The sequence below is a fragment of the Phaenicophaeus curvirostris genome, chromosome 4, assembly GCF_032191515.1.
Source record: "Phaenicophaeus curvirostris isolate KB17595 chromosome 4, BPBGC_Pcur_1.0, whole genome shotgun sequence".
Classification (NCBI taxonomy): Eukaryota; Metazoa; Chordata; class Aves; order Cuculiformes; family Cuculidae; genus Phaenicophaeus; species Phaenicophaeus curvirostris.
Window position 1 is genome coordinate 65,183,934 of NC_091395.1, and position 26,938 is coordinate 65,210,871.

At 44.5% G+C, this 26,938-nt stretch overlaps 1 protein-coding gene across 2 annotated transcripts in view; it reads right to left on the reverse strand.

The window, feature by feature from the left end:
- CRMP1 (collapsin response mediator protein 1) overlaps positions 1-26,938 on the reverse strand; it is a 50,727-nt gene that overhangs the window by 23,017 nt on the left and 772 nt on the right. The window contains exons 1-4 of one of the 2 annotated variants that reach the window (XM_069856313.1): positions 24,666-24,950; positions 10,113-10,201; positions 5,114-5,298; positions 3,416-3,580 (exon numbers count right to left, since the gene is read on the reverse strand). In XM_069856313.1, coding sequence (XP_069712414.1) covers positions 3,416-3,580; positions 5,114-5,298; positions 10,113-10,201; positions 24,666-24,704 — 478 coding nt within the window. In that variant the 5' untranslated portion in view covers positions 24,705-24,950. Of the gene's footprint in view, positions 1-3,415; positions 3,581-5,113; positions 5,299-10,112; positions 10,202-24,665; positions 24,951-26,938 lie in introns of those variants that run through there. The other variant, XM_069856312.1, reaches the window with a different exon arrangement.

Here is a 26,938-nt window from a genome sequence, read left to right on the forward strand (position 1 = left end):
CCTGCACCTGGGAGCCACCTTTCTGCATGGGTGACCCTGCACACATGAAGCAACGAGAGGCGTGTCAAGGCTGGTCCAAGCCATGCTGATTAGCCTCAGTGATGGCATGGGACTGAATCCTCCTGTACACTTTTCTCTGTGAGCAAAGAGCTGGATTACCTATTGCTCTCCTTCATCCACTGGGATCTAGACAAAGTAATTCATTTAATAACAGTCCCAGAGGAGACAAGACAGCTTTCTCTGGGTACTGTGGCTAGAAGAAATACATTGACCCAAGTAATATATATTCTCTCCCTTTTTCTTTTATTGCCTCTGTATCTTCTTAGGCCTTTTTCTGACCTGGGTAAAACAACAGTGAGTTTTGCTTCCACTCACATTTATGTTCTCCTGAGGTCAATGAGAGTAGAAGGGAACCCACCATGGAATCTTGAGCCTGTCCCTTAACAACAGCACCCACAGTGCAGAAGCAGAGCTCCCAACTAAATGTGCACCCACACCCTCAGCTACCACATCACATACTTGCGAAGTGGCAGGGCATCTCACAGGCTGCCCTTACAGCTAACACAAGAGATGGTTTGAACCATCCTGCCTAGCAAAAAGAGTGCTTTTACAAGATACTGAGGGAAAATAACACCAATTTACATATACAGGTATCCAAGATTAGATTCTTTGCCCGACACCTGAGTTTAGTGTCTTGAACTACTCACTGGAAATATGCGGCTTTTCAAAAGATGTGGTCCATGGCCTATTGTCCTTAATGCTTAACATTTGTTACATACTACATTCTTGTTAATGTCCTGCTTGCTCTCACACCAGGAGTACTCAATTGGATCCTCTCCAAATTTCAGACAGTGCTATGGGCGTTTTTTTGAACAGTAACAAAAAGCAGTAGTTTAAGGGACAAGTGAGGTGCCTGACAACACATTTCAGGCCGTTATTCCTTTGCATATATGGAAGAAACACATTCCCAAACTAGCTGCCAAAATGCTACAAGCCTGATTCTTTATAATGGTCATTTGGTTCTACAAGACATCCAAACATTTCCAAAGCCTGTCTCCTTGAATTAGTTTTGTATTGATTTAAAACTGATTAATTATTCAATTTTATCTCATGACAGGGCACCTCAACAGAAGCTCTGTGATCTACCCTATTATTCATGTTGAAGTTCCATTAGGCACATGCAGCATTGAAACATGATTAACTGAGCCCTATTACTTGACTAACTCACACACCAGACAACCAGCCCAGAACAAATTCAACCCAGATCTCCAGCTGATGAAAACCATTGTCAGTCCATTGACATCAAGTTTATTTGCACCAGCTGGCTCAAATGTTTCCAATTATCAGCAAATATTATCCATTAATTTGAAAGCCTCTGCCACACTGAAATATTTCCTGTTATGCTTTCATACTCTCCCTTACCTTGTGTCTCCTAACACATGAGAGTAATTCACATTGACTGCCTGAGACATACTGCTGCATCTGTGAGAACAAAGACAACCTCCAAGTACTGTCGCCACCAAAGAGGCTACCAAGGGCCCCAATCACACATCCCAGTTCAGGAACCAATGATCAGATTCCTGCTTCCCCTGAACAGTGAAAGGCAGGTCAGATTTATATTGAAAACTCACATTTCTATAGCTGGAGAGAACTATTAACCTAACTGTCTGCACCAGGCTTTTAATGTAAGCCCTCAGGCAAATTTGGGAGTGTTGAGCCATCTGTGACCCAGGAGCTCTGGAAAACAGTATCTAACTTTTGAAACAAGGCACAGTAAACTTGTCTGAGAGTACAGTCAGCCAATGCACAGCAGCATATCCTTGTTAATGCTGAGAGCAGGGAAACAGCACAGATTTGGCACCATCAGTGCTGACAGATGTCAACACCTTGTAAAAACCACCTATATTATAAAGACCTATGTAAGACCAGCTGCAGTTTCTCTAAATTATGTGTAATCTTGCTGTTTGAAGCATTTTGTTGCCTAAAATCTCGTTATACAGCACATGTACTGCTAGCATGCTGCAATACAGCATGATTTTTCCCTACATAACTGCCCTTCCACAGTATCTCAATTAATAACTGCTCTCACAAAGACAGGATTTTGCTTTGTTTTCCTACTTTGACAGTACATTTCTATATAAAGAGAATCTTTCAAGTCTAAGCCATCACTAGCACTACACCTTACAAAGGATGCTGCATACACATCACTCTCAGACTTCCCTACACAAGCGTCATTGTAATTTACCCATGGTAAATAAATATGATTTCAAAAATATTTCCTAATTCACACCCATGCATTTTCCAGAAAATTATCAGGTGAAAAGTATTTTTAAAAAATATGTTTCTGGACAAAAAAATCCATGCTGTCAAGCAGAATTGTAAGGAACTAGAATACAAAATTCTTTTCTGAAGGCTAGATTCAATTGCCCACACATATGTACCTGGTGCCACCAAGATACAATCCATATGTGAAACTGCCACACTGAGCTGGCATGTACAGACAAGGATTTATGAGAGGTTTTACCTGTGCTGTTCTGGACTTGTAGCTGGAGTCCAGACAGGGTAACCTACAGCATCCCACATGATAGGAGACTTGTTAATTGAACTGAATCAAGCCCATAAGTGTCTTAAATAGATTCCTAAATAAATGACCTGTTTTTCCTAAGTCCCAAAACAAAGCACCTTCTAGTAATTTCAGGGAAAGCCACTGGAGACCAAGTGCTTGAAAAAATCAGGACATTTTTTCAAAGTTAGGAACCAAAGTTTAGCATCGCTTTTTTCTAATAACTTCAGCCTATTTTAAAAATATTAGCATGCTTTACAAAAAAAAACCAACAAACTTATCTCACAAGTAAACTATCCTACGCCATCGCTGAGAAATGAGCCATAGCCTGTGACAACTTTCTCAGATACACATGCCCTTCATATTTGGCCTTAATTTGAGGCAGCTACATGGGCCAATTCCAATGTAGTTAAAATCTGAACTGCTATCTTTAAATGTCTCATTGTCTTCATTAATGAAATAGAGGATCTAAGGTGACTGGGCTGATCACCCAAATTGCTGATCCCAGAGTTTTACCTTAAAATAAAACCTAACTATACAATGTCTGAGCCTATTTCGACATGTACAAACAAAGTCAAACATTTGTATCTGACGAAACACACACCTTAATTTTCCATGCCTGTATTCAGTAAACACTCTCCTTCCACCAGCCTTGCTGCTGACTAGCACTTGTGTTCAAAGTTTTAGATCCATTTTACTTAAGAGCAAGTGAAAACAAAAGTTCAAGGTAGTAGAGAACATTGGCAATATAACCAGCACCTGTCCATTTCTGTTCTGGAAGATGCATTAATTAAAATACTTGAAAATTTCACTTCCAGTAAAATCAAAACATACTAATTTTCATTCACTAACCTTTGTCTTGAACCAGTACTTCCAGCTCTTCTCGAATCCCATCATACCAGCTGGTGATGTCCACATGGAGAGAATAATCACAACAGGATTTGGTGTCAGCTGCCTCATGCCACTTCTCAAAGGAGGTCAGTAAACTCGATCCAGGTTCTGGAAACACGTGGTCAACTGAAAAAGAGATTCAGTGTCTCTTACCCAGACTGCACACTGTTCAGATTTCCTCAGTGCCTGTAAGCAGCCTTCCAGCATCTCAGCCAAAACAGCAGCCTTGGAGGCAGTTTGTGTGCACACTTTAATTTTAGAATGTTAACCAGGTTCTGCTGTCTCAGGTCGAGCATGTGGACAGTCTATACTAAAGCTGAGTATGGCAACCTGCTTTGTGCAGTATCAACACACACACAGTGGGAGATTCAAACATCTCACAGCACAGGGATCACCTGTTTTTCCCTTTAGTGTTTTATAAGAGACCACAAGTTCTGGACTTAGCTGTATTTATTGACTGATGTGTTCACTTCTATGTATTTCATACCAAGCATTATTATTAACCAGTGCCTCATAGTCATTGAATTTGCCTACCCTGCCTTACCAAGTCTATCAATGGAGATGTCAAATGCTTCCCAGCAGCCAGAACCAGGAATATAGCCAAAGGTCTGAACAGAGATGATACAGAGCACAAACACTCAGCCACACCATATGGCAGGTTGAATGCATTGTAACCATGCATCTACACCGTCTTGAGGCCTCCTACATCTGATGACGCCACAATGTTTACTGACATAAAACAAAGACACGACTACTTATGTGTTTATATTTATCTTTTCATGGCTGAGTCAAAAGTAAGTATGGAAACAAAGCAAGATGGACTTGCTAGAGGCATCTGCAAACCTGATGCTGCATAGGAAGCCTCAAATAAAGAATATACATTAACAAAATAATTAAAAGTAATCAACAGCTGTATTTTTTGCTTATTACCAGAGATCCTTTCGGCTAATGTTTGCTGCTGAATATACCTAATACCACTCAGCAAAAAAAAACCCCACACGCCAATTCAGTGGGAGTAAAACCCTACTGAGAAGCTCCTCTGCTCAAGGAAGGTAAGAAAATTTGTCACCTGAACAACTGCCTTACCATGTCTAATCAAGGGCTAAGACACTGCTACTAGGAAAGAGATAAATCTTGTCCTGCTATTTGGTAGACAAAAGAAGGGTCTTTAACAGCTAGAAACACTTCTCCCTTCCACCAAGAAAGACTTCCAGGACGTCCTCAATTGCATGAACCAAATCCATGTTTATAAATGAGCATCTTTTTACTTCCAAAGCCCTTGAATTGTCACTAGGTGGTAAGACCAGATCTTTGTCAGATTTTGTGTGCCACACCTTTCAGTACTGATTACACTTTTTCAAAAATCCCAAGAGTAGATATATTAACCTTGTGTGTGTCCTATATTTCAGAAGAAAAAAACAAGGGACAACTTCCCATGCTGCGGTTTCTTTCTGAAGGTAGGTTCACATTCAGGCCAATGCTGGGTGACAACGATGAATGGATCTCCAGCACATTGCCCGGAAATTTGAAGATTCATTGCAAAAGATCTCAGAAAACTGGTATGGAGCCTCCTATAGCTATCCCCCCACGTGCTACATGAGCTTCGTGCTACACGAGCTTTAGCCTGGGGTTGGAAGAGTTATTTCAGCTCATACTCACTGATCATGGTGGTGCCCCCTGCTAGGGCTGCTTTTGTGCCTTGATAGAAGTCATCAACAGCAGTCATTCCTTGGTAGGGCTTTTGTAGGTAAGTGTTGACATCTATTCCTCCAGGAATAACCATGCGCCCATTAGCCTCTATGGTCTTGACTCCTCCAGGAACAATCAGATTCTCTCCTATTTGCCTGGGCAGCAAGGAAAGCCAATATTATTTTAGTTAAACAAAGAAGCATAGCTGACAGATGCTATTTGAGGCATGTAGGGGAGAGGAACCAAGAGGTAATAGGGAAAGAACTGGGACCCCAAAGAAAAGGTGAAGCTCAAACACCCACTCTGGCTGCTCTGCATGGCACTGGCAGAGCAAAGCATCTGTGAGCCTTCCTAGCTGTGCCATCTGCTTGGGTTGCTTTGTATTGCCCTAGCGGCCAAAGAAAATGCAGCATTAAAAAAATGATTTTTTTTTAATCCATTTCCTATCTTTAAACAATTACAAATACATACAGTTGATGTTCTCTTGGGGGTTCCAGTTTTGTATTTTAAGTTCTTAAAACAAAAAAACCATAGCTCAAATATGACAGCAAGCTGGAATTGTAAATGTAGGGTAGAAGCACAAGGCACATGAGAAAGGAGTTATAATCACTGTGTAACCAAGCAATGCAAACCAACCCTTAAAAAGAAAACTAAGTATCCTGAGATACAGAAATACATGTTAAAGAGACTCAGAAACCTTTAATCTACCATGTCATACATGCTTCATCCACCTCTTAAAGTTAAAAATCCTACATATCTGTATGGAAAAATGTTAATTAACTGCTGCAATCTTTTTCCCTTCAGTTCTTGAAAACAGGATATTTTTTTTTGCACTATTAAAAATATTACTTTGTCCCCCATGCTGATATCAAGCAAACTCCAGACACTTATAAACAAATACTTTTAGCGTTCAAGGACACAACTATGATTAAATTAACTTTTAAATTTTAAAGCCACATTACACTATTATTGTCTATTTTACATGGTGTCAAACAGGAAAAGGCATGGGCCTATGTGCAAATCATGTCTCTGCATTCTTACATCATCATGTATTTGGGCTTAGAGATAACTCTAAGGTAGTTTAAATTCATTTAGTTTATCTTGTATTACAGAGACACAGTCCTTGTCTTAATTTCCTTTGTCTAGGATAGAATAACATTTATCCACAGCTAAACAAATAGCCCAGACATCTGCTGAATCTGTTTCTCCCATATTAAAATGCAACTCCCACCTATGGAGCAAAACACAGCAACTGATTAACAGCCAATAGCAACAAGCTAGAACTGAAAATGAATATAACCGTTAATTAAAACCAGTGGAAAAAACAGGGATAATTATTCACACTGGAATTTGGCCAAACTGCCAGAGTTAATAAACAGCCCCTAGAGGTCACAAATTTGTTTCATATGCTATGCAAAAAATGTCACCTCCTGCAGCTTGGCTCCCCCGGTGCTCTGGGTTTTGGCTGGAGGGAAGCACAGTCATTCAGTTAGCAAACTCCCCACCAGCATCCTGAGCAGGGGTCTCAGCCACTCAACGCTCAACAAATCCAAAAGGGCTTATTTGTGAGAGCTGATAATATCACAGCTTGAAGCCGTAAACTCCATTTCTGGTGTCTAATATTCATCAACACGCACAGCACTGGGAGCATGTCATAACCTGTTACAGCTGTGAGAAGCACTAACGACACCATGACAAACAGGGAATTGATATACAGGCAAAAACCAGTGGCAGCCCAGCACATCCAATTGTGCAAATGAATTGCAAGAAGCTTCTCTGCTGTTAAAATCCAAGAATACCAGAAGTCACTCCAACACATCAGCACACTGAAAGCCTGTATAAAGCTAGGTAACCCTACAGATAATAATGGTGGTGTACCCATTTTCATTCACTGAATCCACTCCCAGATTTTAATCAGAACAATCCTCAACTTTTGTACAGTGTGTGGCTAAAAAAGTGAACTGTGGAAAAAAATTTCCTATGATCAATCTCCTTTAAATGTGTCTAAAGTAGAATTTCAGTCCAAGGACTACCACACCTTCTGAAAAGAACAACCTTACAGAAAACCTGCACAAAAATGTAAAAGTAATTTATTTTTATTTTCTCCCACAATCAGTACCCACCAGTTCCCTGTTCAAGAAAATGCATATTCTAAGGGAAGTGAGAGAGTGCTAAGTACGTACAGAAGTCTTTCGATGATTCATTACTCATTATTTTCAGTGTACAGCTGAGTTAACAGTTTATTTGGAAGTCATCCATACTGAAGTGACGGGGACCAAATAGCCTGTGTGGATGATGCTGGACCATTACCTGTCAGAAGCCTCTCATCTCTTGCCCTGGCTTCAAGGTTAAGGCTAGGAGAAGGCTGATCTTTACTGGCATTCAAGGTTATTTTTATTCTGACTGACTAGAACACAAAGGTAAGAGATAAGGTGACAGGATTCCAGAACTGCTAATTCATTAATGCTAAGAGTATGCTAATAAGAATGGGGTTCAGTTACCTATGGGTGAAAAATACAGTAACACAGATAACTATTCTAGACACTGTACAAATGATTGTGTTTTCTGATGTACCAGCAACTAGAAAATTCAGACTCACAGAAAGCTGATGCTGTCTACCACCTTCAGCTAAACAAGCTGGTAAATTTTGTCATAAATGATCTGATTAAAGTACAGTGGAAACAGTAGGTTTCAACTCTTCATAAGCTTAACCTGAGAAAGCTGAAAACTTCCCCCAGAACTCAGTAGAGTTATTTCTGCCATTAGCAAGCCCAGATCTCTTTCTGGCATTAAAGGCTCCCCCTAACTAGGCCCACTGCCTGCCCTGTCCCCTGCCACCCATCCTGCACACTTGTTAGTCCCCTCCAGCCCAGAGGGACCCAACCCTTCCCCTTGGCAGGGACAGAGGAGAGGACAGCAGGCACCAGATCGTGACCTGCCACTTGGGCTCATTTCCTTGTGGAAATGAAAGACAAGATAGATGCAAGCAAGATATATTATTTATGTACCAACGGGCATTTAAATTACTAAATATCTAAATTACTATTTAGATACCAGAGAATTGCTTGTCAGCCACCACCTAAGTGGGCAGGGCTTAAGTTTCAACTCCGAAAAATCCACATGCACTACTGCTCCCTTGTACCGAGGGGAGCTAGTCTGAGCATTGATAAATCACGTACCATCCTCCCAACTACAGCTAATCTTTAAACACACACAAGGTTATATCTACATTCCTCTCTGCGGGACGATCTGCAGGACATAAGCCATAAAAGACCCTACTTCATTCTGTCAGTCAGCAAGAGAATATCCTCTATTTCCCAATCAGTTTCCACTATAGAGTAAGAAAATTAACCCAGATCTTTTATATTGCAGTAAAACCAGAACACTATTGCCTATTCTGGGCTGAGTGGTGTGGCAGCTGCTCCATTCTGTGGAGCGTACTGCAGTAGCAGCAGGATCTGCAGCTGGAGAGTTAGGGCATCAACTGAAATGTGGATACCTGAGGTTCAAAGTCCTTCTCTAAAGGATCTTGAGCAACATCTAACAACTATGTTAAATATTTAGAGACAATGGATGGTTCCAGCTGAAGAAACAAAGAGAGACCAATCCCAGAAAAGTACCATTGCATTTTGGGAATCAAGGCCAAAAACCCACAGCAGTTTCAGACTCGCAGCATCTCATACATTTAATTGTTATACCAGTTCTGATGCTTACAAGCGTTACTAGGAAATTTGCATCTGAACAAAGAAAAGCAGAGAAAAACTCTACTAAAATGCCTATCAAAAGAGCAAAACTAGGTTGACAGTTGCTACTAAAAAAAAATACACATGTTCATAATTTTGTGCCTTATCAACTTAAAACAATATGCTCCTTTTGCCATTTCTACAATGCAAGTAATACTACACCTTGAAAAGCAGAGTGCAGTATTAAAAAGTAAGCTGCATAGTCCATGGATATAAGCATTCAGATTTTTTTTCTGTTATAATAGCCTGAATCACAAATAATCTAAGTAGGCTCATATATGTAAAAAATCAAGACTTCTAATCTGATGGCATATTCTTAATAAAAGGAGCTCTGAAAACAAGTACGCAATGAATTATTTACCTGATAATCATAATTATGTTCCTATGCATTAAATTGTAACCTCCAGAGACCAAACTTGCCAGATCACTAGTGAAAATATTTAGCAGTCAAGATAAAGGCTTTGATCCTTGCATACATCAGCGGGCTTGTACACACTATATAACTTTGCAAAACTAGAAACCCACATCTCCACTAAGTCAAGGTAGGGCCATTAGAGCTACATGAATAAGCACCTCTGCTCCCCTTTTCCAGGCTATCAATAACACATATTTTATGGCTTTTCACCTAAGGAATACTTTTGCAGAGCCTGTAGTTTGTATCCTCATAAATTAGTGGGATTTTCTGCCTAACTGGGTGAAGATTTAAGGTTATTTCTATCTTCTCTAAACAAGATATGGGGCATAAAAGAAATGCATAATAATCTTGTATGAACAGAACATACTCCAGCATTAACCAGCAGAGGAACTGAGAAGAGTAGGTCCCCATTAATGCTACACAACACAGGGCATATTTCTGTGCCATACAATCCTTTAGAGCATGGCTGCACTTGCCCTGATTATGTGTGAGGAAAAAAGCTGTCATATGTGGACTCAGAAAGGCCAGCATTACTTCTTGAGAGAGCCTCCTTGCCTTGACTATTCTGAAAAAAACTAGGGTAGAAATCTTTGAAAAGCAAATACCTCCAACTTAAAAAAACTTTCTACTTATCTAATCTTAGGAAAGATAAAATGGCAGAACTTCATAACTAAACTCTCATTTACTATGGCCCCGTGTCCAGAGGTAACCGAGACACTGGCTGCAAGATTTCAGGTCAGCACTATCATGAAATCACAGTAGTCTATACTAACAGGCATGCAAAAAAAGTTCAATATTTTAAAAAACCAACTTTATAAGTCCATCTTCAAGGTATATGTCTGCATAGAAGGAGTGGTCATCATTGATAATTCTTCCACCTTTAATGAGTAGTCGGTCACTCTGGGGGGAAAAAAAAGGAAGAAATGTGGGTTTGTTGAAATAAACATAATATTAATGATACCAAATAGATTTATATTATATAGAAAGCCAAAAAGCAATTACGCTATATAAAGATCTATGCCGTAGATTTAGGTGGGTACATAAACAATGGAGACAAAAGCCATAATTTCACTGAATGTTAATTTCTGACTATTGGAACATAAGGCCTCATGGTCATCACAGTTTTTTTTTTCGTTAAAGCAGAACTCATTGCACATGGAAACATTTCAAATGCCACTAAATCCACTTTTTACTACTACCTCATTGTACAAAGGCCAAAAGGGAAGAGAAGCCCCCAGACTAAACTGCTCAAGTCTGGAGTGGTCAAGCTGAGCTCACCTGGGACACTTGGTACCCCTGGAAGAGTAACAGAGCTTGAAATGGGAAGGGACAAGGTCAGGAGAGGCGGCTGAACTCTGTAATGCAGCAGCTCCTGCCCAGGTAAGCTGCTTTAAACAACGTCAGTTGAGCAGGGTCAACTGAGCCACTCTGCTGAGGCAGCCAAGGGACATGGACCACAGCTTGCACCACCTGTCCTGTGTTACAGACCAATAGCAGAAAATCTAGTTTCTAGTGGGCATGCAGAATAAATTGTTTTCTAGTCTGTGATTCCTGCAGGACACAACCTGCTGGTTAGCTGGGGGCCTCTGTACTAAGGCTCCCCATGCCATATCTCACTCACGCCATGAATGAGGACAGGAGTGCAGCCTCCAAAGTTAGGTTTATCTGAAATATCATATGAACAGCAGAGAGAGCTACTGCCTCTAAAGTGCCAGAAAGTAAACCTTTTTTCCCATGAAGAACTGTTCAAATATCAAGTCTGTTGGGGCACTGCTCGCAATAATAATCTGTTACTATTTTTCTCTATTCTAATAGCTACACTCTGCTCTCAAAAAAATAACCAAAACAAACACCATTTTACAGAAAGCGTATTTTACACTGCATATTCCTGAGAACCGATATTTGAATTCCCTCATTGAGGAACTCGTACTGCAAACGCCAGCATTCTACCACCTACCCACTGACAGAGCAGGTCTGTCACTTTAGTACAGAATGCTTTTGGAAACACTTTTGCCAAGTGACCATGAACGCTGGAAAACACTAAAGCAGCCAGAACCCTTTTTTCCCCCCACTCATATATAAAAAGTAAGGCCATTTATTGTAAATTATTTCCTTGACTCACTCAACAATAACTTCAACTCTCCGTTTTGTCCATGTTTTATACTCCTCGCTCCAGATTCAATTGCTGGTTTAATTACAGGATGACTCACGAGCATAAAGCACGCATGCCCCACGTTCCAAGTTTAGAAAACAATTAAACATGTTGATATGTTTTCTTACCTATAAAACCAGGACAATGGTACAGAATAGCTGAAAACTTATTAGTTAAAAAGTGCTAGGGCAGAGCTAGGGGGGCTACAACTCTTCTTCAATATAACTTGTAAGTTATAAGTTGCTTATTTACTTTTTAGCCTGTACTTAACTATTTTGCACGTTCAAAGCCTCAATAGCTCTAGATATCATTCTACAAAAAGAAAGAAGGGAGAAATGTGTATGTTAGACGGGGAAAGAAGGGGAAAAAGACATTCAGAATACAGTCCATGACAAAATCTAACATACACAGAAGATTTGAGGCTTTTCTCCATGTGCTGGAGCAGTAAGAAAACCTTTGGGGAAACCAAGGCCTGAACTACAATAAATACATTCTTGGGACCTGCCTCAGATGCTGGCACCCTCTTGCTAAATGATGCAGATGAATCACAGAATAGTTCAGGTTGGAAAAGACCTTAAAGATCATGGAATCCATCCTTTAGCCTAACACTGTCAAGTCCACCACTAAGTCACATTCTTAAGTGCCACATCTGCATGTCTTTTAAATACCTCCAGGGATGGTAACTGAAAGACTTCCCTGCATAGACTGTTCCAGGGCTTGATAACCCTTTTGGTGAAGTAGTATTTCCTAATATTGAGTCCAAACCTTCCCTGGTGCAACTTAAGGCCATTTCCCCTTGTCCTATCACTTGCTGCTTGAGAGAGGAGATCAACACCCACCTCACTACAACTTCCTTTCAGGTAGCCATAAAGAGCAATAAGGTCTCCCCCCAGCCTCCTCTTTTCCAGACTAAATGGCCCCAGTTCACTCAGTTGCTCCTCATAAGACTTGTTCTCCAGCCCCTTCACCAACTTTGTTGCCCTTTGCACTTCAATGTCTTCCTTGTAGCGAGAGGCCCAAAGGTGAACGCAGCATTCAAGGTGCAGCCTCACCAGTGCTGAGCACAGAGGGACGACCACTTCCCTAGTCCTGCTGGCCACAGTATTTCTGAATTCAAGTCCTCTGTCTGGAACTTGCCAGGCTCCCTGTTTTCTCCCCAGCCTCTCTACTATCACTTGTAATTGCAGGACTTGTGAATCAGCAACCTGAACCCCACTAAGTTATTTTGCCACGTGCTGGCAGTTGCATCTTCCCACCTCGATGATTTACTACACTGCCTGCTGATACCACCATCTTGTGAGCTCTTTCTAAGCTCGTTCAATTGCCTTCTCCAACATTCACACTGTCCAATTACAAGAGGCAAAAGCTTATTGATACAGGCAGGGAACACTACCACAGCACTGCATCTGTCACTGTTAATGAGTCAAAAATCTGCATGCTCAGCAAGGTGTTCTCCATTTGATTTATTTTAAAAAAGAAGGAGATGCATAACAAGTAGAAAAAACTGTAACAGGCCAGGAAAATAAGACAGACTAAAATAAAGCAGAACTACAAGCCTAGAAAAATAATTGCAGACATAAGGATTTTATATGGTTTTATATTTAAATATACATATATAGGTGGCAAAACTAGGCATCAGAATAATCTGAAACTAAAAAGGATACAAATCCAGTTTCAAGAAAGCACGCAATTATGTGACTCATCCTTTAAATTAAGTCTTACTTCTAGTTTGTAAAGGATTACTGAATGTTTACCACAAGGTCTCAACTTTTTCAGGATTTCAGAATGTCTAAGAAATTCTGGTGAAGAAAGAAAACTGCACTTTATGAAGTCTTTCAGTGTTTTAATTCTTGACACTTTCCTGCTCAGAAGAAAATACAAACCGTTCAAAAGCGTTGCAAAAGGGGGCAGGTCCTGTGGCTAAGGTTGCCCCCCAGTGAGGAATAGGAAGCCTTGGGAGATGAGGCTGCCAAAAAAACACAATCTTGATGCTCCCCAGGTAGTCCACAAAGCCACCAGGGAGGTTGCCACAGAGCCTTGCTCAGTTTTCATTAGGATCTGATAGGTGCAGAAATACTTCCGACACACATTTCCATTCCAATAAATGAACAAATTCAGAAGAAAAAGGGGTTTGTTGGAATTTTTCCCAACCACCTAGAGCCATCAGCACGTCGGCTTGCAGATTGCTGCAAGCCAGGAGCACAGGCAAAGCAGGGTACATTTACACATGGTGCTGATGGGCACAGGCAACCCAGGTGATGTTTCAGTGTTGCATTGACACCCTGGCAGCACACAAAGAAGTACTACCTCATACACCTTGCTTCAAACCAGTGGTGGCTTGTCCTCAGCCAAAGCAGCTGTACCAAACACCTGTGTGCGCCTACCCATACAGATGCATTTCCATGAACAGCTGGAAAAAATACACAAACATCATTGACTCGCAGGGAGGTGGAGGTTAGTGTTACCAAAAAATTCATAGAATCACCTGGTTGGAAGAGACCCACTGGACCATCGAGTCCAACCATTCCTATCAAACACTAAACCATGCCCCTCAGCACCTCGTCCACTCGTGCCTTAAACACCTCCAGGGAAGGTGACTCAACCACCTCCCTGGGCAGCCTGTTCCAGTCCCCAATGACCCTTTCTGTGAAAAATTTTTTCCTGATATCCAGCCTCAACCTCCCCTGGCAGAGCTTGAGGCCATTCCCTCTTGTCCTGTCCCCTGTCACTTGGGAGAAGAGGCCAGCACCCTCCTCTCCACAATCTCCTCTCAGGTAGTTACAGAGAGCAATGAGGTCTCCCCTCAGCCTCCTCTTCTCCAGGCTAAACAACCCCAGCTCTCTCAGCCTCCCCTCATAAAGCCTGTTCTCCAGCCCCTTCACCAGCTTTGTTGCTCTTCTCTGGACTCGCTCCAGAGCCTCAACATCCTTCTTGTGGTGAGGGGCCCAGAACTGAACACAGGATTCGAGGAGCGGTCTCACCAGTGCCAAGTACAGAGGAAGAATAACCTCCCTGGACCTGCTGGTCACACCATTTCTGATACAAGCCAAGACGCCACTGGCCTTCTTGGCCACCTGGGCACACTGCTGGCTCATGTTCAGTCGCTGTCAACCAACACCCCCAGGTCCCTCTCCTCCAGGCAGCTTTCTAGACAGACTTCTCCTAGTCTGTAGCACTGCATGGGGTTGTTGTGCCCCAAGTGCAGGACCCGGACTTTCATACAAACGTTTGGTCAGCATGTGAGTATTCATCCACCACAACAGCCCAAGCACAGGCGTCAGGGACAGGCACAGCCCTGTCCTGAAGGCAAAGGGATGCTTCCACCCTGCACTGCTGCCGCAGTCACCAATGTGTGGGAGCTCCTGCACTGGTTTAGGTCACAGGCACTTGTGCCAGTGAAATCCTAGACAGAAATCTGGGCACACATGGGGTCTGTGAAGGAGGTTAGCCTTCTGGGGCACACAGCCCAGCTGTGCATTGCCAAGGCCATTTATCAGTTACTAGGGGCCTGATGTCAGGCAGGATGCTCACAGTTTCTTATCAAGTGCCAAATGTCCAGAAAAACTAGTGACCAAAATCCTCTTCTACCTGGACAATGTTCCAGGCTGGAAGATAGCCACATTCTGTAGCACCCCGGAAAAAAAGCAGGAAAGTGGAGGAAGGAGTGACCTGAAGCTCATTAATTAATCATTCAGTGCTGGCCCATATTTCCCCCTCCCAGCTGTAAATCCCTCCAGGCAGGACACTTCCTTTGCCTAGCTCTCAGATGTACCCTGAGCCATTCTGGTGACCTCTGGGGGCTCTCACTGTACAAAGCAACACACTCATTACTCCGCTCAGGAGGTGACAATAGTGTAAGCCTTTAAAGGGTGGCTGTCACCTCTATATTCAGCTGACAGATGTCTCAGTCACTGATGCCCTGAGCTACTGAGAACCTAAGAGCTCCACACCAAGACATCAGTGCATTGCCTGCCACAAGAAGCTGCCAGCCCAGCTCTCCTGCGCGCAAGCCAAGGAAAGCAATTCTGTGATTCTGTGTGAAAGTTGCCTCCCTCCAGCCAGTCAGCCAAGGACAGGCAGCAGAACACAACAGAATAGAAAAGGGGTATTACATTGAACATACAAACTGAGCAATTCACTGGGTGCCAAGATTCAAGGGGAAAAAAAAATCTGCCATTGACATCATTGACATGGGAGGTGCAGAAAGCACCACTGTAAATCCACGGCATTGCTTGGCATTCACTGCAGGGTGTGGAAGCAACCGTGTTCCTCCTCCATCTATTATGCAATGATGCGAATGCATCAATGCAACACTGTTTGCTTCCAATCCTTGTGCCTGGCTATGACACAGCATCAGTACAGCAATAACGCTTATTTTTCTGTCTCCCTTGCAGCTGCATTTTACAAGCACTCTGGTACCTCCTGGCTAAGTTTGCTGCCGGGTATGATATAGCCATTTCTATTATTCACAGCTCTTCACCTACAAAACCTGGGCACTCCTTTCACAGTGATTTTTTTTTTTTTGCTCATCATGGTCTAGCTTCTCCTGTTTAATCTGGCAGCAAAGCTATACAGCTTAGTCTGTGACATGACAGTAATTTTCATGGCAGCAGAAGGAGATGCCATAAACTCAGCATCGTTTGCTGCAGGAGGAGGGGCCAGCTGCTCAGACATGAGGCGGTGGCTTTCACTCCCTTACAACTATTGTTGTATTACAGTAAGAGCAACACGAAACGTCTGTAAGCTGGTGATTGGCACAATTTGTACAAATTGCCCGTCTTGCTGAGTTTTTTAAATCAGTTTGGCTCAGCTCTTGTGAAGCATGTCCACATTTTCATACACCTCCAACAGTAAAAGGCCAGCAAAGACAAGCAGCATCTGCATCAAATTGCCAGATGATGCAACTGAGCCCTGCTGTAGCCCCCAATTCTGCAGTGAGCTCTGCACAATTACAAGTGAAATCAAATTCTCTCGGTCAGTGAAGCACTCTGCTCTGGGTTATTTGAAAATACAATCCAAATGTCAATTTTAAATGCTAGAGCAGGAACAATCGCAAGGAAATTTAAAATTAGCCTATTTTTTTAATTCACCTACTCCACTCAGAGTGAGAGGTATCTAAAAACATTACACATAACAAAATTCCAATACATGTTTTATACATGCAGTTCTCAACCTAATTCTGGAACTATTGAAAAAAGATAGTAACAGAAACTGCCATCTTCCGACATAAGATTTACTAAATGGCAGGCATGTCAAAATACAACGTAGCACAAGTTATAGTAAATCACACACTTCCCTTCAGTATCAATACGCATAGTACTGCGCCTACAGGCTCCTTTCAGAGAAAACCACACCTCTATCATACAAGATGGAGTTTTTAAAAAAATAAATAAATAAAAGGAAGAATGACTCTGCCATTAGATATTCTAACCATATAAAAAGAAAAAAAAAAAGATTCAAAAAGATCTCAAGAGCGCTGTTTTCATCAAACAGCAGCATCTGTCCAGACTGCAATTCTAATGCATGCTATTACAATTGCTTTTCTTCCACAAATGGAATGTGTACCTATTACACTTTCATCTCTAAATAAAGTAAATCATGTCCTTTTAACTATTGACCGTTTTCTTTAAAATTTAACTACAATGAAATTTACATAACAGATCTAGCATATGGGTCTCAGTGCTGCTTCATTCTTGGAGTTGAACTTTCACAATTGCTGCATTGCAGCTGTTGCAAACTGAAAAAGTCATTGCAATGCTCTCAGCCCCAGATTTTCCAGGCCTAAAGGAGAAGAAAACACTCGGCAGTGATTTCATCCTTTTTGGTAATTCTAAGGACTGACTAGAATATACCATTGTCCTTACATCTCCAGAGCAACAATAGCTGTATTCTCTAAAATCCAGATTAGTCAATGGCCCTGAAGATGGCTAAGGATTTTATGCTAAATAGCTATTTGAAAACAGTTTAAATTCCAAATCCACCTGTATTTCCAGTTAAGGCATGTGGTTTAGAAGACATCAGATTAAACAACAGACACAAGAAGGCATCAGGCTACATTATCATGCTTGCAGCCAAGGCATTCACCTTTAATTTTTTAGCTCTTGGGTCTTTTGTTGCTGAGGCTTTAAAAAGACGGCTGAGAGTTAGAAAGACACAGCATCCCCAATTTAGAGGAAAGGTTCAAAAGCCACAAGCCGATGTTCAAGTTCTCCTTGATTATCCAAATCTCCACAAGAAGTCAATCTGCAAGGGAGCAGTTTCTCAAAGGGAAAAGTCTCATTGACAGACAATAGAGGGAAACCCTCAGAGCTCCTCTGTGCTTCTCTGCAATCCCCATAATATACAAAAGATTGTGAAGATATTTCTCTTGAGTATATAGTTGGTTGTCTGTGGTCAGAGCTGGTCGGATTCAGACCCCGTGGTGATACAATAATAGTTAAACTACTGTGCATTTAGCAAAGTAGTTACAAATAAGTAAAATTTTTAAGCTTAATGGCAAAGAAAGACAGACATCCTTCCCAAAAGGAAGGCTTACTTAAAATCCTTTCATAAGAATCGAAGAGCTGTAAACGGGATTGAATTAAGAACTGCCTGCTTATTGGAGACCTGTTTTTAATCAGCACTATCCTTCCTTTTGAATTTCACGGCTAGGTTATTCTTCTTAGGAAGCAATTTTCAGCTGGGGTGATCCCTGAATCAACCCAGGGAACTGCTTATAAACCATTGCATCCTTGAGGCACTACTTCCCATAGGCCAATAATGAAGAATCCTGCTTTTAAGGTTCTTTTCTTAACAAATGCACTCCGATACATGGCAATTCATTTAGGAAGGGTTATGCTGACTGTAGTAATGCTGTATCTTGGTCTGTAGCCAATATACTCATTCATCTTTATGCATTTAAAAGATCTGAAGTTCTTTTGTTTCCCCTTTGGAGACCTGACTTTTTATTCAGCTAGCAATTTCACTCCTTAATCGCACAGTCTAAAAGGGCCACTCCTACAGCTACAAACTCCATGGGGACTTTCTCACTGTAAATTTCATATTTGCTTTGCCTTTAGAAGTCCCTTCTAAACACAAACATCTTATTGATGACAATATTCACCAGCATCAGGAGACATTTCACCCAAGTATGGACTGGAGAGTTGAACCCATTGCATTGGGTGGTGTCATAGCCATCTCCTGGGTTACACACAGGTTACATCAATTACACCCGATCTCAAAATCTCAGCAAGGCAATCATAGGAAAGGTTAAACCTGGGAAAAACAACAGCAACTTACAGTACTGCTAGCTGCTGTGTGCCACCAAAATGAACATGAGTTTTATCCAAGTTCTAGTCAGAAAACTGCATCACATTACCAGGACGCATCAGCTTTTGCACCTGTCATAGTCAAAATCTGGCTAAGACCATAAGGAATCCTTTCTCTGAGAGAGGAGGTTGATGCAGGGGAAACAGAACAGTAGCACATGTCCTTCAGTATGAGGTTAGTAATGGTAATGATCAACTAAAAGCAGTGGATACCATTTAAACTTAGATACTTTTTGCTTTCCTGTTGTCTGACATATCTACTTTTCCTGCAAGTCATAGCAAGCTGTGATGCTCAGGAGACTTTACACTGACTGTAGAATGGGAATATTTATTATTAGGTAGGAAAACAAGAAGGAGCTGAGGCCTTAAATCTCATCAGGACATGCCCTACAGACTGATATTTTGTCTCGTGACAAGTGCTTCAAGCGATAAGCAAAAGTAATACTGAAGTTTTTCTGTCCTAAGGGACAATGCCATCATCTTAACATGTAGTAAGATTAGAAACCTGCAAATTATTTTGCTGTTCATCTCTGTTCCATTTTTTTCATACCTACAAAAGCAGCAAGAGATTTATTCCAACTAACTCTCACAGTGCCTGAGTGCCTCACAAGGCAGTGGGCTCTCCTGGATCCCACAAAGGAAAATTAAGCTTCCCCCCTTTACCACATGTATAAATCTACTTATGAAAGAACTGGCAGCAAAGCAGAGACCCTGACCTCTTGTCAGGAAAGTGGTTCATTGGCAGTGGTTGCTCACAGCACTTGTAAGAAGGACATTCAGATTTGCTGAACAACTACCTCATCGCATCAGTTATTTTCCCAGACAGGCACTGTCCTCTTTCCAAACCCGCTCAGCTTCCAGCAAAATGCAGCTCAGCTCCCAATGGTGGTACCAGCTGTGATGCTGAAGACCCTGATGAGAGGCACTGACAAACATGCTGTGGCAGTTAAAGGAATCACTGCCCCAAACCCTTCTTAGTGACCCTCTGCCAAAGGTATCAGTCTCCATAGAAATGTCCCCAGAAGGACATACTCTGAATGCAATTTAAGACACCAGATGCAAGTGGTTTAAACACTCCAGCCGCTTTTTCTCTTGTAGAGAAGTCATATCCCAGAATCACAGAAATGGTGGTTGCAAGTCCAACAAGTCTACAGGAACAGCTAAACTATCTCCAGAGCTGCGAACTCTATGGCAATACACAATGTGAATTCACAATGTTCACTGACAGTCAAGTAAACTGAGAGGGTCCAAGTCTAGTAAACTTCGCATATTAAGCAGATATTCAAAAGTAAGAAAGGATCCAGAAGTCCCAGGCCTTGATATTTTAAAATAGGACAAAAAAAACCACTGTTTAAATCAGTCCAAATCTTGGACCAACAGCAGAATAATAATGTTAGACATTGTTCTCATGCCCACCACTCAGTAGGCTTTTTGAATACTTTTTGCAAGTCACATACAAATCTGTGTGTAGCTTCATACTGTTAAACAAAGGTGAGTGGGAAAAAGCATGGCCAGGGAGATACAGAATAGATCCACATCTAGATGAGGACTTTGGTTTTGGTTCCCCATTCCAGGTATTCACCATTCCTTATATCTGTTTGACATGTAACCCCTGATGCCCAAAGTGAATTAGCTGGTGGCTGGCAGCTCTCTCACCATCTTACACCAGAACACCTCACCTTCCCTCAGCACTTTGCTCAGGTCAAACAGGAATTTCCCATCTTGATCCTTGGCAGTTAACTTGAGACCAAGTATCACACAGCAAAAGTCGCGATGAATATATTTATTCTCTCTCAAAGTATTCTGGCATGTTCAACCAAAGCCTACTTGCTTCTCGGCTCTCTTCACATCAATCAATTCAAAAAGCTACAATTAAAATTATTCTCTGTGCCCACTTCTCTGAATTTCTCCAGCTGCTCTTCATTTTTCTGCATCTGTTTTTTTTTAATCTTTTGCCAGCTCTTCTCTTTACTTGCTAAGCTCAATAGTGAGATCCTTCCTATGTAACACCACATTTCTGAGCTCCCTGTCTCCCAGTGCCTTACAGTCTGCCAGCTTAGGCCAAGCAGCTCCTTCCCCCATTTATATGCCAACTCTTGGACCATTCCCAGGAATATTATTGCCTTTTCTAAAAAATTCAGGCACCATTTGCCTCTTCGATGTCTTTCCTTGCATTTGCTTTGGTGACTAACTATTCTCCCTTTGCTCAATGGAGTTGTCTTCACACCTCCTCTTCACTGAGCTCACTGATCATATTTTAACGGTTGCAATCACTACTGGAACAAACAACTCTAACAAACGTTTGACATACCACATGCTTATTTTTAAATGGGGCTCTGTATATAGTGTAATTCTAGTTTACCTGGTCTGAGGCCTTGCTTTGAAAGTGTGGAGTATTAACAAAACACACAATTTAGAAGCAATTTACAACAGATCTTTCAGTGTCATCATCCCCTGTTAATTCCCTGTAATATGCTGCATGAGAGGAGTAAAACAACAGTGTTAAAAGAAGCGATCAGGAGAACGTATCCTGGAAAAACTGGTCTGCATGAGAGCACGCCTGCACAACCGAAGCACAAAAGATTGCCACTTCATGCAGAAAAACACCTCAGCAATGGATGTGGTGGCTGACTATACTACACAGCCTGAGAAATATGCTCCTGCAGATGTATTCTTGGCCACCCTTATGTTATGCAGACCTTGCTCCATCCCTAGCTAACACTCCTGAAGCAGAGGAGTGAGACCCCCTCAAGGACTTCAAGGCAGCACAGAGGATGTGACCAAAGTGGTTACACTTACTCACATTGCTATTTTAATGACTCGCAGACTGGTCTGGTGTTTCAAACACAGAAGTCCTTCCCACAGCCACTACAGCAAAAGAGGCCCAGTTTCTCCAGTCTGACTCACAACTGGATGGCACCTACCACTGGAGCAGTGCTGTTACTCAGCTCATAACGCTCATCCAAGATGCTGCATGGGACTCATAATGAAAAATGAGAGAGTCACAAACAGGATGAACTTCAAGAAGCATTACTTTGCAGGGGCTAAAATTAAAAAGGGGCAGGTGCAGATTTGGTAAATGAGACCAGGGAGATGCTCAGTGCCAAAGAGGGGGCCTGTCTGCAACACAGTGTCTCAACTGTTCTAGATACTTCCAAGAGAAAGGGGAAAAGCAAAGGTAAGAATGAAGCTGCTTCAAGGGAAAGGGTGAAGGGGTTATGAGTCAGGCACTGCTGATAATCTGAAGGGGTCTGGAGGCGAGGCATGGTCAAACGAAGCACAAAGAGGCAGTTATGCCAACATGCACTAAGGAAAGTAGCCCAGAAAGGACACCACAAGACTGTGGAGAACAGGCCTTATGAGGAACGGCTGAGAGAGCTGGGGTTGTTTAGCCTGGAGGAGGCTGAGGGGAGACCTCATTGCTCTCTACAACTACCTGAAAGGAGGTTGTAGAGAGGAGGGAGCTGGCCTCTTCTCCCAAATGACAGGGGACAGGACAAGAGGGAATGGCCTCAAGCTCCACCAGGGGAGGTTTAGGCTGGACATTAGGAAAAAATTTTTCACAGAAAGGGTCATTGGGCACTGGAACAGGCTGCCCAGGGAGGGGGTTGAGTCCCCTTCCCTGGAGGTGTTTAAGGCACGGGTGGATGAGGTGCTGAGGGCCATGGTTTAGTGTTTGATAGGAATGGTTGGACTCAATGATCCGGTGGGTCTCTTCCAACTTGGTGATTCTATGATTCTATGAATGATACCTGTTCCTGCACCAATCAGAGCTGAAAGCAGCCTCCGCCTCTTCCTTCACAGAAAGGCCTAACCCACAGCAAGCTCTTGGAGCAATGTTTCGGCCAAGAACCAACCACAGGTAGTGTCTGTGGCAGGATGCTAGGTGCTGTTCTCCCCGTTCGCTCAGAACAGCCCCAGGCCCCACTGCAATACAGGCTTGGTATGAGGAAATCCACAGCAAAGCATCAGCACACAGGACGCTGCTAAAAACTACTTTCCCACTATTCCAACAAATCCAGGAGCTGGTGTAGCTCCAAGCAGCAGAGGCGCATGTGGAGGGAATGTTAAGCACAGTAATAAATGACATTTTTATAAGATTTCATTGTCACCATTGTTGTCGCATAACTTTACAGAACTATCACATTTCCTCAGAGCCCAGAAAGCTTAGAGCTCAACTGTTTGTCCTTAGTGGCAGGATGAAGCATCTAATTTACCACACCAGAACAGGACTTTCAAAAGATAGATGCAGAAAGATCCAGCAGGCTCTTGTGGGATGGGCAATGCATACAAAGTATAACACAGAGGGCCTGATTTACTTTTGCTGGAGAAGATGAAGAGCCAGAAGTGTAAAACATTAAAATGAAAAAAAGCAATCCAGGTCTGGTGCCTGCCAACTTCGCTGATGTTAATTTATGCCTTTGATTTGGTCACAGAACTCAACACTGGCATTAATGAATATTCATTTATAGAAGCTTCAATACATCCCATTTCAAAGACAACAGGCTGAGGTTTGAGCTTTCTTTTTCCCAGTGATGTCACCAGCACACAGATGAAAATTTGTGAGAAGTGAGAAATTAAAACAAACTGTTGATTCCATGGCAAACACTCATAATTCTTCCAGTTTCTTTTACTCCAAATTGGAGAGCGAACAACCAGCTATGGGTGGGAACCTGTTACGCTCCAGCTGCAGATGAAGGTCAAGCCACGCACAAAGCACCTGACACTCATCCAGAGGGTAGCCAGGGCCTCCCCCAGCCCAGAGTAACTGAGAGAAGCCATCACACAAAAAGCCACCACACAAAAAGCCACTACAACGCGCAGGCTCAGCCTTGGCCATCAGGCACTGCTGCCTGTTGATAGTGGAAAACTGCATAAACGCAGCACTTTGACATCATAAAACTCCTCTTTCAGAAGGAGGCTGTTCCCCTCCCGACCAAATATTCTGACTAAAGGATTATTTTTAATAATAGGAAACCTCAGAGGGCTCACAAGCCTTGCAGCACTGGCACAAATAACGCCTTAACCATCTGGTTTGCCCAGGAAGCCGCCACACCCACCAGCAGCTCACTCTCCAGCTACCGAAATTTGCCCAACGCCCAAAGACAGGTTTTCTGGGAAAGCTGGACAAACCCAAGCCTCTTGGAGCTCACCCCGCTTTCCCTGGGAAAGCAGGTACCAGGCTGCAAACCGGCACCAGTGCTGGGAAATCTCTGCATGACCAAACTCCAGAGATTGCCCCCAAAAACCCCCTCCGCACCAGCTCCGCCTGGTTTTATTCCTCAACGCTGTCGATCCAGTGTATCTATGGGAAACAATACATAGAACCAAAGGACCCAGATCCCTTTCCTTCTGGCATGGCAAACACGCTCTATTGTAGTCCTGCTCGGGGATAGAAGCATCTAGCGTGAGGAAGGCACAGACAGGCAGCGGGTGGTTACGATTAACCCTTTGACTCCCGCTCCCCATCATATCCGATGCGTTAATCGCGCAGAGGTGCTGCCGGCGGCATCATGGCGCTCCTCCATTTCTCACGTTCCCCACCCCCGTCCCTCCGCAGCCCCACCGACCCCTGCCCGCTGCCGGGGGGCACGTCGCGCTGCGGATCGTCCCCTCCCTCTTTTGTTCTGCCTCACACGGCGGCTGAGCGCCCCCAGCCCCGGGGCGAGGCTGCTGCGAGCCCTCCGCTGTTCGCCACCGGCCGCTCCACGCTGAGACCCGGCTGGGGGGAGGGCGAGGGAAGGGGGGAAAAAAAATAAAATAAATAACAAACGCTGAATAAAATGAAATAAAGCGAAATAAACCGAAAGAAATTGCGATGGCCCCCAGCCCGCAGCTCCGGCAGCCGCTCCCCGCCCTCCCCGCGCCGCTAACAAAGGAGCGAGCGCAGCCGGGACCCGCTTACCGTGATGTGGGGGATGCTCTTCTTGCCCTGGTAAGACATGTCGGCTCTCCTAGCGCCGGGCGCACGCAACACACCGCGAGGAGCGAGCCGAGCCCGACGGAAAAATATCGGGGGTGATAAGAGGGGAATAATAATTGAGAGCCCGCTCGGGTGATGGGGCGGGGCGGGGGCGAGCCGGCAGCGCCGTGTAATGGAGGCAAAGTTTCCTCGCCTAGAAGGGGAAGGGGGAGCCAGGCAAACCCGGCACCTTTTTTTCCGGCTGCAATAAAACAGGGACGCGGCTCCCGGGGGGCGGGGGGGGGGGGGGGGGGGGGGAGGCGAGCGCTGCCTCTCCCGGCGGCTGCAGCGCCCTCCCGGCTGCAGGTCGAAGCAGGATTCGCTCAGCTCAACCCAGGAAGCGTTTCCTTCCCTCCTGTCCCCCACCCCTACCCCCTCAGCCCCCCTTCCCAGCCCATCAATCCAGCCGCAGCCTCTCTCCCTCCGCAGCGGCGCCGGGAAACGCCGCCCGAGGGCACCGGCGGGGACCGCCGCGTTGGCTCCCGCAGGGAAGGAGAGACCCACGGCACCTGGCGATGCCACTGTCCCCAAGGGATCTGACCCTGGTGGCACTGCTTTGCTCTGTCCCTATAGCACTGATCCGGACGGCTCTACTGTGCCGTGTCCTCAAGGCGCTGCCCTGCTCTGACCCCACACGCCTGCTTTGTCTCCGATGTCACTGACCCCAACAGCACTTGTCCTGCTCTGCCCTCCTTGTCGCAGCCCCAGGGCCACTCCCTGCTCTGCCCAGCCTGCAGGGAAGGGCGCGGCTGCCGGCACAGCACAGGTAGGCCAGGACAGGTGGATGCTAAGCCAGCAGGTGCTGGACAGGAAAAGCGGCTGGTTGAAACCCTTCCCTCTAGTTTGATTCGCAGAGCGCCTCCCTCCAGCCAGGGTGCTTGATGAAGGTTCCCCGCACAGCGGCAGGGAGGGTAAAAGGCACGGCAAAGCTGCACCCAAGGGAATTAATGCCCCCAGCGACAAGCAGCCAGGGGCTCTTAGCACACACACGCCTGAAACGCATACTCAGATAGAAGGCACTTCCCATCCAGGCCACATCCCTGACACATCTCCCCAAGAATCACCATTTGGAGCTTGCAAAAAGCTCCAGCTGCCTCTGTGCAGGGGCCAGGCAAGTGGCTGCTGCTCACATCGTACATTCCTAAGGCAGTGACCAAACCTTCCTACTTTACCCCCAGCCTTCTCATCATCCCCCAAACACTAATCCAGAGCCAGACAACTTTGAAAGTGCAGTGAAATCCAAGGAAGCAGCGTGCAATGTGCTCACTATGCAGAGTCCCAGGCAGGGACCCAGGGAAGGTGGGAGGAGGCTTTAGGAATGTCCCTGAAGATGAGGGACATTCAGGGTATGATACACTCTCCCACCGTCCCAGGGTCTTGATGGAAAAGAGACAGGGGCTCTGATGAGCTGGGAATGGGAAGACCGCAGTGCAGCTGGCAGCCTCTGAAGGCAACCCCGAGGTCATTGCAGTGAAGCGGCACCATCGCAGGTGCAGTGGCACCATCGCAGGTGCAGTGTCCCACCATGGCCTGCCTGCTCGCACCAGTGTCCCGCTGCAGAGGGCACCCACGGGGCTGCACAGGAGGCTGTGCGGGTCCCCAGTGTCCAATTCATGTTCAAATTAAAGAATGGGGGAAAAGAGTAGAAACTGAGTCTAGGCTGTGGGAAGAGCAGAGCATGGGCAGGCCACACAGATATCAGGCCGGGTGCTAAGAGAACGGGCGCATCTATGCAGGGGCATGACTGCAAGGCTGCGTTTCTTTCTAAGGGGAAATCAATGACAGGGCCGGTTCCCAGGAGCCAGCACCCCCGAGTCTCCATCCAGCCTGATGGCCACACGTAGGGGTAAGTTGGAAAAACACATCTGGCAGGTGCTGATCAGCCCCACCGGCCTCACTTTGTCCTTAAACCTACAATATGAGCCCAGGTTGTAGGAAACCCCCGGGGAGAGGGTTCGGCCGGTCCTGCCCTCGTACGGAGACAATGAAGGCGCAGGGGGAGCAGGGGGGGCGTCGGGCAGAGCCGGGGGGTGCCGGGCAGAGCCGGGGGGTGCCGGGCAGAGCCGGCTCTGTGTCCGGGCCGGGCTCCGCGGAGTTCGCCCGGCGAGCCCAGAAACGCAGCGGGGGTCGCTTTGTCCCTCGGGGGGCGCCGCGGGGGCCGAGGCTGCGCTCCAGCCCACCCGGCAGGAAGGGAAACTGAGAAAACTCCTCGCCAT